The 17,754-nt window shown below is 34.4% G+C and overlaps 1 protein-coding gene across 1 annotated transcript; it reads left to right on the plus strand.

Moving 5' to 3' along the window:
* Window positions 1-7,853: 7,853 nt before the first annotated feature.
* On the plus strand, window positions 7,854-11,010 carry LOC137947600 (QWRF motif-containing protein 7-like). The gene is made up of 5 exons (XM_068793408.1): window positions 7,854-8,471; window positions 9,023-9,259; window positions 9,380-9,469; window positions 9,618-9,725; window positions 10,846-11,010. The coding sequence occupies exons 1-5, from the start codon at window positions 7,854-7,856 to the stop codon at window positions 10,924-10,926; spliced, it is 1,134 nt and encodes a 377-aa protein (XP_068649509.1). The 3' UTR covers window positions 10,927-11,010.
* Window positions 11,011-17,754: the final 6,744 nt, after the last annotated feature.

A 17,754-nucleotide genomic window follows, 5' to 3' on the forward strand; every position in this document is an offset into this window, starting at 1 on the left:
TGGAAGATGGGCCCAAACCCATAAGACTAAGGACATCCCACATATCCAAGAATGTTGGAAGAGGGGCCCAAGATAATAAGATATGGGACCCACCATGATCATGTGAGGTGGCATAAGAAGTCTTACACAATAAGAAGTCTAACAAAGCCACAATTATTATGGAAGCATGTCTCTTAGAGGGGTTTCAATTTAAAGGTGTTTAAGTCATGTTAGTCTTTTATTTATATTCGATTATTTAATTATGCTAGGACTTTTCTTTAAGTGTTAGAGTTTGGGTGTAATTCGGACAAATGTAGTTTAATTGTAATTGGACTCTACTACATTCTTCTATTTTAAATAGAGGTTCATGTACTCTGATTACAAAAAGTCAATGAAGTATTTCTCTTTTCCATAAATTCAACACTTTATCATTTGAACTAATTCAAATTCCTCTACAAAAAACAGTCTTCTTGTGGGTAGACACCATCATATGCTTTATCTTCTAAAGTAATTCAAATTCCTCTGCAAAAACAGTCTTCTTGCGTTTGGAGTTCTTAAGAGCCATTGTAAAAATAAACTCTTGAACCAATTGAAGCCTTTATGAAGGAGTTTAAGTCATATCTAGCCGACAACATAACAATCAACTCTAGAAGAGGATACTTGTGGTCTCAAGCAATGATAATCAACCAAGGATTTCCTTCATCACATGCAATAGCAGGGCAATAATAAACCATAGAGATGGGTTGATGGTCTTCTTCTTCAATAATAATGTCTCGACCAAAGAGACTTTTTAGTATTAAAAACAATTACAGTTGTTGTAATGAGCAAAGGCCCAAATAAAACTCATGCTAAAAGGCAATGCAACGTAAAGAATGGAGAGCAAACGAGACTAGAGATGTAGCACTTCAGTTCTCAAACAAGCAACCTCAACCAGGATCTAACCTTCTCGACCAGAGAGATGAATGCAAGATAAATAATATCCTGTTGCTATAATAAAGAGCTGGAGATCGGTATCTCAGAGAAAATAAACATAGCTGTTGTAACTACTAGAGACCTGATACACGACTCAGAAAAATAATTGAAGTTGTTGTAAGGAGGTATGATATCCTGTTGCTGTAAAAAAAGTAGAAATTATATGCTCCACGTTATTGCTGCGGTGATGGGCGTCAAAGATATAATTACATAAATAGAACAACTTTTGATACTGCAACAAATTACAATAGCATGATATCCTACTATTTTAAATAATAGAGAGCAGATACTCCACATTACTACTACTGTAATGGAAGTCTAAGAGAAGTAATTACAGAGCAAGAGTAATTTCTGAATTCGAACTTAAGAAAGGTAAGTAATTTCTGCAAATAGTTTCCTTATATTGAGCAACAAGAAAGAAAGGTAAGTCTTGTTTTGGTAAGTGCTTATCTCAGAAGTAGGAAGTATGTTTAACTTGATCAAGATATCAATTCATCATACTGAAGTTTTTGAAAAAGAAGTCTCAAAATATACTTTCCAGATTATCTTGATTAAAAACATAAACTTTCTAATGATAGATCTTGACTTAATTAGAAGCACCTTTGAATAAGGAATTGTTTCCAAAGAGAAGAGATATCAAGTTCAGAGAGGCTTTAGAAAAGGAAACTCAATCTACTGGAGTTTGTCAAGATCTCTAGAACTCAAAAAATACTCTTTGCATGCAATGAAGAACAAGAAATGAGCAGTTCTTATATGTCTATTTGTTAGGAATTGAACACCCTAATTCCAAACTAACAAGAGCTATAATAATAAATGCAAAAGAAGGGAAAAACAAGCACGAAAAAGTACAACATGATTTATACAGGTTCATCTCAAGGTGAGACTACATCCTGTCTTCCGCCGCTGCAGTAATCCACTATGAAGATGAAATAATTTACAAGAGAAATTGCACACTTATAGGTCTTTCTCTCTAACCTCTTAGACTGCAACTTGAGATACTCCTCGGATTAAGATGATTAAACGGTAATAGCGGCCCCTCAATTATAAAGAGAAAACTTGGGCAACCACAATACAAGAGTAAAATTTCTAAACAGCTCTTAATAAAATAATAGTTAATATATCGTGGACCAAGTCAGTGTAGGGCGTTAATTACGCTTCACAACTTAACACTATCTTCAATAGTTCATCATTCCATATATGACAAAAAAAAAAAAACTTCATCTAGTAGTAATAGATTAATCTACTGGTTTTCCAAGCATAACATCATCAGCAAGCCATACATTTATAGAAAAACAAGGCTATATGAAGCACAAAAATGACAATCTTCTTTAAACAGAACAAATAATAGTCTTCTCATAAACCGATAATTCAGCTTGTATGGAATAAGAGAACTTCAAATTTGTCCTCATAAACTTCATGAAAGAAACATAATTTAAGAAGGAAAGATGTTCAACATACATCTAACATTAAGAAAGAGGAATAACCAAGGAAAAAAAAAAGGAAAAAATACTTAGTTTTCCCAAGTCGGTCCAGCACAAACCAAGACAGGTAGAGTCCAACACTTAAACCAAAACTTGATCTATGAGTTCAAAAAATATTGTTTTGATACCATGTTATTTTAGGACTCCATAATATTAAGACCTTCTAGTTAAAGGTAATGGAAGAAAGTAGAAAGAAGAAGAAGAAAGAGAGATGAGAAAGTGAGAAGGAAGAATGAAGAAGGCTGACGGGTAGAGAAGAGGAGAAAGAGTGCTCACGTTGAGAAATATTAGAGGGAGTGATTAGGGTTTTGTTTTGATGCCTAATCCCTCCACCCTCCCTTAACTTTTATTTATAGATACCAATAATATAATAATTATAAGTATATTTTTTCCCTAGTAGGAGTGAAAAAAAGATAAAAGATTATAGGATAATTACATCAATGACACCCAAGCTTGTCCATATTTTTTAACACACATTATGAAGAGGAACGAGAGCATTTATTAGCAACTTATTCCATTCAACCACTGTTTTTATTTGAAATTCATTCACTGACCCATTTTTTTTAGAGAAAAAGCTATATAATCACCAAAGCTTCCAATCTCTCTCAAAATCTCCATGCATGCTAGTAATTCAAGCTCCAAATACTCAACTCTTGTGCACCAAAAGTTGGAGACTTAGATATCTCAAAGAGAATGTTGTCTCTCCAAATTTCAAGAGTGTAAGTTTTTCTTTTATTTTTTTATTTTCATTATTTCTTCTCATGGCTGATCTAGAGCCTAAAAATCTAGATAGGAAAGTTTGTTAGAGATAAAATCTAGTTGTGGAATCTCAAAGAGAGGCTTGCATTCGTGTATTTGAGCATACATGTGGCTAAAAAGAGAACTGGAATATCTTTTATGTAAAATTTTAGATACTAGAGTAATTAGTGAAATTTTTCTTGAGCAATGGTTGTTAGGTGGTGACTACAAATAGTGGAGCATTAATAAAAAAAAATTCCTCATCTTCTATTCTGATCTATTCTTGATTTTACATGTTTTAAATTTTGCAACAAGCTCCTGTTAAGTAGAATTTCTCTTTACCACTCTTGAGAAGGCACCTCCAACAACAAGCTCCTGTTTGAGGGGGCAGTGTGCTGAATTTTTGAAAAAAAAAAAACACTTCACTAACTGGTTCTAATTTGAGTATAATGAGTCTTTATTTATAATAGAGGAAACAAGTAGAATCCAATTACAATTAAACTACCCTTGTCCCAGTTACACACAAAGTTAAAAATCTCTCGTTACATATTGATCAGATTGACATGTAAGTTACTCCTTCTAAAACTATACTTTGATATATTTCATTCAAGTATAACATTCCTTCTTGACATATAATTCTTTTGAGAGAGATTCTGATAGATATCAGACTCTGCAATTTGGCCAACATGACCATTGATTTTTTTTAATGTTAATATCTCCCTCTACAAACCTCATGTTGACAATTGGTTTGATAGGTTAGAAAGTAGACGTACAAATATTTTTTTTAAAATATAATTGTTCATATAAAGTCTTGTTCGTGATGGCATAAAATGCCTTGAAAGTTGAAGCCTTCTAATAACCAAAAACTCTAATTACCAAAATTCTTTTTGATTTGGAAAGTAGACTCAAATATATTTTTATTAGTATATAATTTATAATACACAAAGTTTATTATGGAGGTGCGAATGTCAAGGAAACATCAATACTATGATAAATGACAAAGAAAAAAGTAGAATATGAACTTAAAATAAGTGAGATAATAAACCAAAAAAAAGATCACATTATCTCATGGGTTGACCGAGTCAATTCACAATGCTCTATTACCATGTTGAATTTTAAGAAAAAAATAATTGCTTCACTGATAGGTTCTAATTTAAGTACAATGAGCCTCTATTTATAATTGACTAAACAAGTAAAATCCAATTACAATTAAACTACCATTGTCTCAGTTATACCCAAAGTTAAACACTAAAAGATAAATCAAGGAATAATTAAATAAATGAACATAAATAGCAAACTAACATAACTAAAACACCTTCAATTGAAACTCTTTTGTGAGACCTCCTCCTATGAGACTCCTATAAGATTCCACCATAATAATTTTGGCTTTGTGGATTTCTTATTGTGAGGGTCATGTAAATATCTTTCATACCTATTCTTCAACAGAATCTGAAAAAAAATTGGTTTTTGGGAGTCTAGGACATGTCTCATGAAGACTAATTTATACTCTTCTGATGAACAACAAGTTACACAGGTGGAAGCAACTCAAAGAAGAAAAGGAAAGTAGTCTCAAACTTGAACCACATCAATTTTATATAATAAGTTATGTTTGGGTGTAATTGTTATATAATTATAAATAAAGTCTCTTGAGGGGAGAATATACACACATTCTCTCTATCCCATGTTGTCTCCTTAGGTCCCCTGCTCTTCTCTCTCTTGCTTGCTTTTACTCTAAATTTTTTCAATTATAATGGGGATTAAATCCTTTATAAGCTACAAACCTTCAACACTCCTTGATCATTTGGGAACATGCCTGCATGTGCACAAGAGAGTTTTTGCCTGCATGTGTGTAGTCGTATGCATATGTGAAGTTGCCACACATCTCCACACATAGAAAGCATAATCAATCATCATAAGTTTATATCATAATAACATTAATGATAAAGAACATAATGGAAGAGAAACTAATAAACAACAAAGAAAAGAAATATTTCTTTAACCTAGTCTATGTATAGCTATAACATAGTATTTGTTACACTAGTCACCTAGTACAAGAGTTTTTCACAAAGCTTTTTTTTTTCTTCCATTCTTTGGACCATTGATGAATCAAATAGGCTTGTTATTTATGGATTGATGAAGCCATTAACCAACTAACATTTATATTAATGATCAATCTATTAACGGTTATAATAGTGATCGGTCAATTAATAGTTTTATTAATGATGAATTGGATTCAAATTGGTTTTCAAATTTTGGATTTTGAATACCTAAAGTCTTTTCAAAGTGGTTATTAAGTAAAAAACAAGTTCAAGTGAATGAGTTAGACTTGTATTGGAAAGGGATTTGCTAGCAATGGCTAGTCTCAAGTCTCACTCATTCATGTCAGGGAGACAAGTCTTGTTCACCACCATGCCTTGTGATTAGAAGCTATGTTAGAGGTTAGGTGGAGTTTTTATTGCCCCAACACTAAGACCTCCATAATCTCCATTGGGTCAACAGAATTCGGCAGTTATATCACCGACTTGGGTATTCAAGCCAAATTCAGTTTTGGAGTACCGATATCATCCTTCTAGGTGGGTGTCAGCTCCACCGATCCTGGCCACCTACCAACCTAATTTCGTAATTTTCTGTTCGACGATAATGCGCGAAAAGCAACTTCAAAACAAGAAAGGGAGACAAGATAACAGTTTCAGATTTGGAGATTTAAAGTTGCGCCTTCAGTTCACACATCTATAATATCATGATCGGACGGTTGAGAAAGCTAGGACGCGATTGAAAGGAGAAGTGGGGTGGAGGTACAGGTACGCGCATCGAGATGTCGGACGGAGAGCCGCGGAAGGGGAAAAAGTGGAAACGAGTAGCTCTTCTTTTTGTTGGGAAATTAAATCCATCCGTTTCATGTGAACGGATCCCATTTCCTTAAAAGGAAACAGATCAGACAGTTTGGAAGACTCGAGCTGTTTTGGTTTCGAGGGTCCGGGCTTAGGTTTCACCACATGGGGTGGTGTACTTTCGGTGTGACTGTTGTGACTTGCGATTTGATATAAATTCACTTTTAAACATAGTACCGACTAAGTCTACCAGCTTGTCTGTTGGTAATTAAATTCTCACTCGCTTCTCCTGGTACCATTTTCTCTCGTGGGATTTCTCTCTTATATCTACATACCATATATATATTTGTAACATTTCTGTCGTACGATCACCGTGTTCTGTTTTTGCTTCTCCAATTTGCCCTCCGCCGACCAGCCTCAGCTTAAAATTGGAATCAAACTCGAAACTCGTGTTCTACGCTCGAACCGTGTTCAAGTTCAATTTATATTTAAAAATTTGTATAAAATACATGTTAAATAAATTATATATAAAATTATACATAAAATTTACTTAAAATTGGGCATAATTTCTACATAAACACATTTAAAGAGATTTTCCCAAAAAAAAAAATTTTCTTCATTTGTGTCAAAATTTTGAAATAATTTATAAGACAATAAATAATAAATTAATAAATTATTTAATAATTTCAAACAACATAAAAAAATAAAAATATGTATTAAACAAGTAATAGCCTAAGTAGTAATTACTAGTTAATAATTACTAATTATGCATCAAAATAAATAACCAAATAATTAACAATAATAAATATTATTTATTCATTAATCAAAGAATACCTAAATTTAACTCAAAGAAGATAAAAAAAAAAAAAACTTTACCACATAGAAAAAGGAACAATTAAGGCAGATTGAGGGAAGGGAAGCGAGATCCAATGGAATCTCGACCAGGCGTCCATCATCCAAAACAAAAACGGTTAAAGAGGGGAGGAAGGGCAGAAATAGCTCTCAAATTGTCTTCTCTGTTATCTCCCAATTTATACGGGAAGGCTGGTTGTGTGGACTAGAAATTGTCGGTCGGTAGACTTCCTCTTCCCTCATAAAGACAAACCACAACTTGCGCATACCTTCTTCCACTCTTCAGTGCCCTCACCCTCCTCTCACCACATTCCACCATCTCAAGTCCACTGACTTTCTCGTTGATTCACCTACTTGGAACCAAACCTCACATCGGCAATGCCCCCTACTATTCTATTAGGGAACGACTCTTTCCTTTTCTATTTATCTTTTTCATCTTGTACCTGTGCATGAATCGTGAACTATAAGGAAAAGTGGAGTTTACCATTTCTAGTTTTATCTAACACGAAAGTATAAGATCTTGAACGCGACTTCAAAATCGAAACGAAGCTCCTCTCAGATCCCACACGACTTCGAAATCAAAATGAGAAGTCGAAAGAAGCTCCTCTCCCGTCACTCCTAAGTCCCGAAAAGCTAAAGGGTTTTATTTATTAATCGAGCCGGCTCTTAGATATTAAACTGAACCACATCAATGGATGAACCGAACCACACCTTTATGATTAAGTAAGAATGGTATTTATACGATATAGAATAGAGAAGATAACTTTTACAAAAAATAAATACAACATGGATAAATACAATGGGATCCATAGGAACATCCAAACAATTACGCAAGCAAGTGGTATTTAAGCAAATTGAAACCAATTGGTGGGTGTTAATAAAGAAGTCCCGCAACAAAAACATGAAGGAGATCGTGGTCCGTGGAGAGACTGTTAGCTGCAGAGAAACGAGAATGTCTGTCTCGTCTTCCTTCTATTAGAATTTGCCGACTTGCCAATAAATGGAGAACAGTCGCCGGCGTTTCAGCTTTGGAACTACACGCTCTCCGCAAATACAGAAAAGCCGCACCGAAACTCCGGCCATCCGTACCGCGTTGGCTCCGGCGACTCCGAACAGCGGACGGAGGTCCAGCACTTGCTCCAAGACGACCACAGCACGACTCAACAAAGACAACGAGAACCGAAACCCTAAAGTCCAAGAATCATCTCCAAAATCATCCGATGTGTTTCATTCATTCAGAAAGCTACAGGCCGAGAATCGGGAAAGTCTCATCGGAGTGTCACACTACCGGCAGCGGATCTCGGACTCGGTTCCGGCGTGGAAGCAGCAGATGAAGGTGAGATCCGCTACGACTTCTCCGTCGGCGTGGGCGCTTTCGCCGGGCAGATCACCGGCTATAGCTCCGGCGAAGAATTACGTAGAGTACTCCGCTGCACCAAAGGAGAAATCCGGCGGCGGTCTGAGTGGCGTATTGAGGCTCTTCAGGCAGACGAAGACGTCGGCGGCGGAGAAGGAGGCGGCACATCGGGTTAGGCTTCTGTATAATGGATATTTGCAGTGGCGGTTCGTGAATGCGCAGGCGGAGGAGGTGGAGGTAGCCAGAAAGGCTAGCGCCGAGGTAATGTACGAATGACTTTTTCATGGTTTCTGTTGATTCACAGAGGCATGAAGAAGCAGGTTTCACGATATTCGGATGATTGACAAAAATGTCTGTAATCCATGTTTCAGTCTTTTTGGTAATTATAAGATCAATATGCGTCCATTCACAAGTAATATAAAATCATAAGAAAAAATACAAATAGAATTTATTCAGTTCAACAACTCCTCAATGTGTACCCAACCTAGATTTCTAGTGAAAAATTTGAAATTTCTTTCCAACCTAGATTAACTATTTTAATTTAATCATGTTTTCAATTTTAAAATTTTCTTCTTCATTAATTTATTGTTACTGAATTTTCCTAAGAGTGTTTTTGGATCCTAGAAAAGAAAATGAGAATGTAACCATTATTATTCCGAAGAAGAGAAGGGAGGTGGAACTTTCCTCTCTCTACTTTTTGTAAGGATGGAGAAGGGATTTTCCTTCACTCACAAATGGACCTCTTTACATTTTTTGAAAATTTAATGACTAATTTCCCCATAAGTCTCATGGGTAAAATTGTTCTTCTACAGAATAAGCTATTGAGAGTCTGGACAAGGGTTTATCAGCTACGAAACTCAGTTGTGGAGAAAAGCATACAGGTTCAGAAACTGAAGCAGGAATTCAAAATACTTCACATTCTCAATTTGCAAATTCCGTACCTCAAGGACTGGGAAAAAGTTCAAAAAGGCAATCTAGAATCTGTGACTAAATTAGGAAGAGCCTTGAGAGCAACCTCCATTAAAGTTCCCTTAGTTGCTGGTGCCAAGGTAAAAATGAAGAAAAGCTTCCACTTTCTTTATCAATCTCACCCACCAAAGCGCCATATTCCTAATTAACGACTTTCTCAGTCATTTGTTACTTACATTCTTTTTGATAAAATTCTACAGGCGGATGTGCTTTCACTGTATAGAGCGCTGTGCATGGCGATGGATGTCATGAACAGAATCGAGGCCACTTTCTCGATATTCTATTTCCAGGTTCGACCATGCCATGAACCTTAGTTTGCTTCTTGTAGTAACCATGGAATAAACAAATTTGAGAAACTCTAGGGACAACTCTAGTTTCTTTGATGCTTTCCCAAAAAATAAGCGACGGCCACACAACCTCATTTACTTTGTTAAACAGGTGGAGAAGATGAACTCATTCCTTAATGAGATTCGAAGGACAAAAAGGCGAGAAAGGGAAGGCATGGAAGAGTTGACAGACAGACTCATTAAGGTGGCTTCCCTTGAGGTGAGTGTAGATTAGTTTATACGTACTTTCTATATAAAAAAAAGGGAATTTTACTCTTACTATCCATTTTTTTTAAATAATAACACAAATAACCAATTTTTCAACTTAATATCACAAATACCCAACTTTGGTTAGTCAACTACACATGTGTACAATCAAATGTGACACATAAGTTTTAACCGCTCACGTGGTGTCATGTCATCACGCCACATCAACACCCGAAGAGTCTAATGACATGTCACCCACCATGTCATTGGGAAGCCACATCATCCTCCATGTAGATGCCATGTCATCCTGCCACAAAAATATTTCTTATATTAATTAATTAAAATTTTTGTTCTTACCTATTTAACACTTTTATTATGACTTAAAAAATATTTTAAATTAAAAAATTATTTTAGAGTTTAAAAATCTAATTTATTTGTACACGTTTTATTATCTTATATTTAAAAATAAGTTAAAAAATAATTTTATTTTTATTAAATCTTATTTAACTTTTAAAAATAAAAATAATTTTTTAAAAAAATATTTTTTAAAAAAAATATTTCAAAATTTAAAAATAGTTAAAATATTTTAAATATATTAAATATAATTTAAATATAATAAAATATTTAATTATATTTTAAAATATTTTAATTACTATAAAATTATTTTAAAATTATTTAAAAATTAAGCTAAAATTATTTAAAATATCTTTGAAATATATTTTTAAAATATTTGATAAATATAATATATATTTTAAATATTTATTCGATGATGTGGCATCTTACATAGAGGATGACATGGAGGGTGACATATCCTTAGACTCTTTGGTGCTAATGTGGCGTGATGGTATGGAACCACGTAAGCGGTCAAATGTTATGTGTCATCTTTGACTGTACACATGTGCAGTTGACCAGTCACAGTTGGGCATCTAAGATAATTAAGTTGAAAAGTTGGTTATTTGTGTTATTATTTTAAAAAAAATTGGATAGTACATTAAAATTCCCTTTAAAAAATTGTTAAACAATTCCCAACTTACGTAAAGAGCATATCGAACATTTCTTTCAAATATTGATAATAAAAAATTTGAGTATGTACCTCTCTTGTCCTCAAGTCTTACTACCGTTTTTTGGAACAGGGAGAAGAGAGGTGTCTAAGGACAATTGTCATGCATGCAAGGCAAGAAGATATTGTCAACTATGTACCTTCCCTCCTATAGGCTTCTAAATGAGAAAAAAAAACAAAAAAAATTATTAAATAGAGAGTCCTAGATTTGTTCATTAGAATCTCATAATCAAGGTAAAATGCCTAATTTTACATATTAAAAATATCTATCACCAATTAGTTGACATATTTCAAAGGTTTGTCTCCCCCTAAAAAGTGTTTCCATACATTTTGAAACACAATGTATATTTCCTAAATAATCAAGGAGAATTTGTACCATTATACCTAGTATCATTTGACAGTTTTCCCATTGATCTTATGTTGTATGAGTAAGAAAACATAACCAAGTGTGCATTAACAAAGCTACTTGGACATTGATCATAGATTGTACATGAAACTTGAGCTTTGACTGAAAATGTTGTACACAATGTGCATTATATAATTTTTTCTACTATGCAAATCAATGAGCAACAACTTGCTAAGATATCATCAATAAAAAATCTATTTGTATCTTTTTCTTGTCCTCAAATCCTACTACTATTTGTTTGACAAAGGTAAAAGAACGATGCGTTAAGGTAAGAATATTATACAAGCTTAGTGGGAAAAACTTCCCTCAATTCAAGCCCGCAATGAGGACTTCAAGAGGGTGCAGGGAGACTCCTATATCTCCAAGCTTAGACCCATAACTACAACCTCCCATTGCAAGGAATTGTGGCCACGACCGTAACCTCCCTGTGCAGCTACAACTTTCTAGCTTAATAGCCACGCGGGGGAGGGAGAGGGTGGACCAAATGTTCTAGAGGAATTAAAAAATTATTAATTTATGTATTGGTTAATAATTTAATAGCAACCCAAACTCTAATCAAGTCCATAATTAAAATCTAAAGTTTAAGTACATATTTAGTCATTAATAAATAACCATTAATTATTAATTAGTTATTAGTTCATTCTTAATTAGCTACAAATTAAGTGGATTAAACCCTAGCTAAAATCCCAATCAGAACCTAATTAAACCCTAATTAATTGTCTAACCATATCAAGAATCTTAATCCTACCCTAAATGGACCATAAATAAACCCTAATCAACCTTAAACCCTAATTATTAATCCCTAGTTAATCACTAATCATTACTTTTCTATTATTTATTATTAACTAATTATTATTTATTATTTATTGGTTATGTATCATTAATTATTCATTATTAGTTAATCGCTAAATAGTTAAAATAATTAATAGTTAATTATCAATTCATATCATTGAATGTACCTTAAACCCTCACCCTCAACATAACACTACCCTAATGCTAATCCTAATTGAACCTTAATTAAATTCTAATTAAAAGTCAAATCGTAACCCTCACTACAAGAAATTTGACTTTTCTTGGCAAATTTTCTCCGTCAAATTAATTTCTCGAGAAAATTTAAGTGTACATGTCTCAACAAAAATAAATTTCATTAATAAAAGTTATTTCTCTTTCTCGGCCTAAACTTAATCCTTACCTAATTGGACCCTATTTAAACCCTATTCCAATCTTAAATCCTTATTATTAATTGTTAAATAATTAGTTAGCATTAGTTATTAATTATTAAATAATCAATAATTGTTAGATATTAATTAAGATAATTGAGAGTACCTTAACCCCAAATGTAACCTTAATCTTAATAGGACATTATTCCCTAATTAGACTCTAAATCCCAATCGTTAATCATTAATTAATTGCAAATGAATTATTAGTTCTTAAATTATTTTATCGTTTATTCATTATTTTTGGTGTTGATAGTTGTATATTTTTCATTGTATTTTGATATATTGGAATGTTATGGAATAGTGTCCATGCAGCGATTATTTTTTGGTGTTGATAGTCGGTAGACTAAATTTTAGGTAGCTAAAGATTCATAATATACATGTTTGAAAGAAAAAAGGTTTGACCAAACTTTAGTTAGAGTGTTTTTTCTAATCAAAGGGCTTTTTGGTTTGAGAAGATAGGGTTAAATCTGATTGACCTTAATCTCACCAAATCGACATGTCTTGCATTCTTCATATTCTAATAAATATTCATTAGTGACTTCCTATCTTTGTGTTGTTAAGATAATCTTTTAATAAAATGTGACTACCCGTTCTAGAGCTTGTATTTTATATTTCAAGTTTATGCAATATTTGGAATGCTATATGTTTCAAAGAAAACAAACAAGTGTTGAATATACTTGTACAAACTGTTGAATTGCACTGTTGGACAATCCAAGACTCAAAAAGTTGTGTAGTATTGTTAAAGTTAAGGTTTGTGACAATTGTCGATGCATTTCGGATGCATATCTATGATTTCTTTTAGTGTTAGTATACATCGTGTTTCAACGATAGTGCATGGTGGATGCATGTTAACAAATTATTTTGGTGTAACACAAGAGGTGCAAGGATATCTGGCCGAATTTTGGCAAGTATCTTAAATTGTAACTTTAAAATACTAAACAATATTGTCTTGAATAGGTGAGGCGGAGTCCAAAATTCATGTGAATAAATGAGTTCAATGTGATGTGGGAGCTATAATTCAAGTGCTCTCCATTTGAAATTATGGATTGCAAATTAGGGAAGTTTTACATATAGAAAAATTGGTACTAGTAGCTTACATGTTTGTGTAACATATTGATGCTAAGCAGAAAATGGATAAGAGTTGAATGAAGTTTTTGCACGAAAGATTATTCAGTAAAGTATATAAGAGATGGGTAGAGGCTTTTACTTAGATGGCACACAACAACTCTATGGTTGGTTTCGGCAAAAAGATGTGATACCCATATAAAATGTGTGTTAATAAGTATTTTCGAGATGTACAACAAGTGGATGATCAATTGTATATACAAGGGATATTACCAAGTTATACCCATTGGACGTTTCATTGGGAAGGGTTTGATAGTCCCTTGGTTACCCATCAAAGGCGGTCTTCTAGAGTGGGTAACGAGTATCTAGTGCATGATAGGATCCATGATTTCATCCATGAAGCGTAAATAGGATAGGCATTTGCCAATGGTAGCCCATCAAGGCCCAGTAATCCTATCAAACAGTCAAGAGATGGAATAAATGGTTGTGAGAAGTTTAGACAATTATTCATAGATGCCAAGAAAGAGTTATAAAGTTTTTCTAAGCTCATGTTTCTTATTTGTTTGATCCATATTAAGACAGACACGAAGCATAAAAAAAAAAGCAATGGATAATATACTTTCTTTAAAGAAATAAGTTCTTCCTTCGGGTGCCATAAACTATTATGATAAAGTTCCATTACGTAAGTTAGGACTTCATTATGATAAGAAACGCTTGTAGAAATGATTATGCCTATTTTTGGAAGAAATACGAGTACAAATGCCCACAATGTGGCGACTCAAGATATGTGCAATCAAGCAACAAACGGAATCCAATGTCTCACAAAGTTCTGCATTATTTCCACTCAAGGCACAACTTTAATGTTTGTTTACATAAAAAGAAACAACCAAGGACATTGGGTCACATGCTGAGATACGCATAGACAAAGCAAATACATTGAGACATATGGTAGATTCTGAACTTCAGTGTCAATTTGATAGAGTACATGTGGTTTATTGTACGCTCACAAAATGTATACCTAAGCCTTTCTAATGATGGTTTTAACTCAATGACTTCGGAAGATTTCAACAACCGGGAAGATAGCAAAAAATCTCGTCAATTCATCAGCTGACCAAGATAACTTCGACAACCAGTAATGGTAGATAACTCGGTGATAATTCGGCGGGATTGGTGGTTATATTGTTCGTCCTCCAGAAACAGAATAAAAGTTGTCCATGAAGACGAGCCAGAGGAGTTTGGGAAAAAGAAAACAACAGCTGAACTAGGAGATTAGCCAACGAGGGAGGATCGAGTAATGATCCATAAATAAACTCGATGCCATAACAACGTATGCCAATAGCCAGCCATAGCCAGAATGACGTATGGCAAGTTTGTCTTGGAGGTTATTTGTAGAAAGAGAGATCAGTTAGCAGTGTTGAAAATTTTCTTGCTGGGTATATTTTTGTGATTCAAGCATATAATCTCATGGATTTGCAAAGAATTTAGCGTTCGACAACTCGGGATGGATGATTTCAGCAAATAATCAGTTGTTTTGGCAATTCAGCGATCAGCTCTGGATGCAATCAACAAATTTTGTGATCGTTGAATTGCCAAAGAACCATGTCGTTTAACGCAGTCACTCAAAGCCCGTCTCGTAAGAAAGATCAAACTTTAAGTAGAGTTGTCTCGGATGCCGCCACAGAAATTGGTAAAAACAGTAGGGAGGTCGACCTCGTTAAAGTTGCAAGAGTTGAAAGTGTAGAGTATGAATGTTGTGGAATCCTCTAGGAATGCACTCCTTATTATATTGGGCATGTCAAGGACTGCTACTGCGGGAAGTGGCTCTAAAGGCTTTGCTCCTTAGCCATGAAAGTACAAGTGAATAAAGACCCGAAGAAGGCACTAGATGAAGTCAGTGACATCCATACGGCCTTCTTCAAGAAGTTCAATGCAACTATGCGGTTCATTCCCATGCTTTCACTTGCCATATCAATGACCCATGCTATTAAGAATAGCTTTGGACACGAATCTCGATGGTATGATGTTGTTTTGCCTAGTTAACTTAGCTCAACTCGGATATGGCTCAAAAGAGAAACCGGGATTCGGATTTTCTTTCTTCTCTTTGCTTTTGAGGAAGTTGAGCTCTGTTCAAAGGAACCGGCAGGCAGAAACTGTAGAGCAAGTCAATATGAGGTTAACGACGATCAGACTGAATCAACATATTAAAATAGAAGAAAAAATATCAACAAATTATTCGAGTAGAAGCAAAGAACCGAGCAATAACATTTTTGGAATTCTGAAAACACCATAGTTGTAAGTCTTTAAAATCAATGCTCTGATACCATGTTGAATTTCATGGATTTAGCTCATGAAGAAAAGGAGAGATGACATGTTGGGAGAAAACAAAAGGAAGAAAAGGGTTATGGACTTGTGTCCTAACCCTCTCAATTTATAAATGAAATAGATTATAATATTAAAATAATACTTCTAAAAATTAAATTACAATGGTATCTTTATGAGATGATTCTTTATTTACCATCATGCCACTACTGTATGGCCCTTCTACTTGGTCTGTGGAACTTGAACCCATCTTCCTCACACTTGGACATGTTAGCCTTCCTTGGTCTTATGGTCCTGGGCCCAATCAAGTGTTGAACTTAAATACCGTGTTATGCACGAGTGAATTATTATGGTTAAAATCCTTCATGACTATACTTGACTTCTGAACAATCAAGTTAAATACCGTGCTATTTCATTCGAGAAAAGCTTCAAGGTGGGATTATATCCATTCAATACGTACCTTCCAAGAGGCAACTAGCTGATATCTTCGCGAAGGCCATTGTTGTAGGACGAATCATAGATACATGCTCCAAGTTGGGAATCTTTGATTTTTTTTCACGAATTTGAAGGGGAATGTTGAAGAAGAATAAAGGGTATTCTATGTAATTATGAGAGTGAGTGGAATAAGGTGTAAGTAAGTTAGATATTAAGTATTTTTTCTTTTCACGTATAGTAAGACATCCTTGCCCCACTTATATAAATAATAAAGAGAGTGGGTGGAGGCTCATTCATGAGCTCACTCCAAACCCTAATCATCTTCCTCTCTCAACTCGTCCCATAATCTCTTCTACCCTCTCATTTCCTTCTTTTCTTCTTCTCTTCTCTTCTTCTTCCACAACCTAAGCTTCCTATGAACCCTAGAATCTAACACTTTGGACCACAAATGATTTCTCAGCTTATTGTTCACTCTCAATTTGGATTACTAAAGAAAAATTGGCATGCCCATCTGGTATGAGCCCAACAAATTCTGCGTGGTTAAAACATTAAGGAAAAGAATGTTATATCAACATTTCCGACCTATAGATCATAGGTGGCAAAGAGATAAGAAGTTTGAATGTAAACAAGAGCATCAACTCCTTGTAGGAGCACCCCTATATGCCATATGGCAAAAGTCAAAACCAATAGAAAGTGGAAATAATCTCCTGCTTTGTTGTACTAGAAGAATAAGACCATATTTTTTGAGTTATGCTATTGGTCAAAGTTGTGATAGAGGCCCTTTGGATTTATTCACACTAAGATATCAAGACTAATGAACAGTTTACGAGTGTCAATACTTCATAAATATGGTGCAATGACAATCCAATAAATTAGGCATTTCAAGTAAAAAAAATGTTTTGCATAAATGACCCTAAAATGGTTTTTTGTGACATGTAGTTCATAGGATGGTTATGAGAAATGTATTTAATGTTTCAAAGAATCATATAACCACTGTTAACAAAACAAACGCCTTCTAACGATTTTCAAATGGTAACATTCGTGTTTTCCAAGAGGAATTGGCTAGATCAGAGAGCTGGAGAGCAAATAGGAGAGCAAGAAATAAAGGAGGTTGAGAGAGAGAGAGTTAGAGAAAGACTGCAATATGTCCTTGGTGACTCAGCTGCCTTTTTCCAATGTTGGCCAAACCTGGTTAATTAAAAACCGTCTTTAGCTCCCAACTTACTGTAGTTTGCTAGTCTTAAGATGAATTCAGATTAGCTCCCAACTAATTGTTTTGAGGAAATGAAGATTGAAATCAAATTCATAAACCAGAGATAGAGAGAGGAATAAAGACCAGACTTGGAAGAAGAAACCCATGAGCTCATTACAAAAAGGAATGAGAAAGAAACCCAAGGTTTCCGATGTTTCAAGCACAGTATCATCTACAGCGCAAGCATGGTTGCTTGATGGAAGCTGGCTTCATCTGACTCAAATCTAGCCATCGAAGCACGGTGAGCAGCCATCACTCTCTCCCGCAACAGCCGAAGAGCTCTCT

This window comes from Aristolochia californica, unplaced genomic scaffold (assembly GCF_029961685.1).
Source record: "Aristolochia californica isolate CCGP_79_NKW_82.1479 unplaced genomic scaffold, dmAriCali1.0.hap1 SCAF_13, whole genome shotgun sequence".
Lineage (NCBI taxonomy): Eukaryota > Viridiplantae > Streptophyta > Magnoliopsida > Piperales > Aristolochiaceae > Aristolochia > Aristolochia californica.

What these genes read in the sequence shown, in the direction of transcription:
- LOC137947600 (XM_068793408.1), top strand. Translation starts at nt 7,854, where the DNA reads ATGGAGAACAGTCGCCGGCGTTTCAGCTTTGGAACTACACGCTCTCCG. An exon ending in CCTTAGTTGCTGGTGCCAAG is followed by an intron (nt 9,260 to 9,379) that starts GTAAAAATGAAG and finishes AAAATTCTACAG; the next exon opens with GCGGATGTGCTTTCACTGTA. An exon ending in TTAAGGTGGCTTCCCTTGAG is followed by an intron (nt 9,726 to 10,845) that starts GTGAGTGTAGAT and finishes TTTTTGGAACAG; the next exon opens with GGAGAAGAGAGGTGTCTAAG.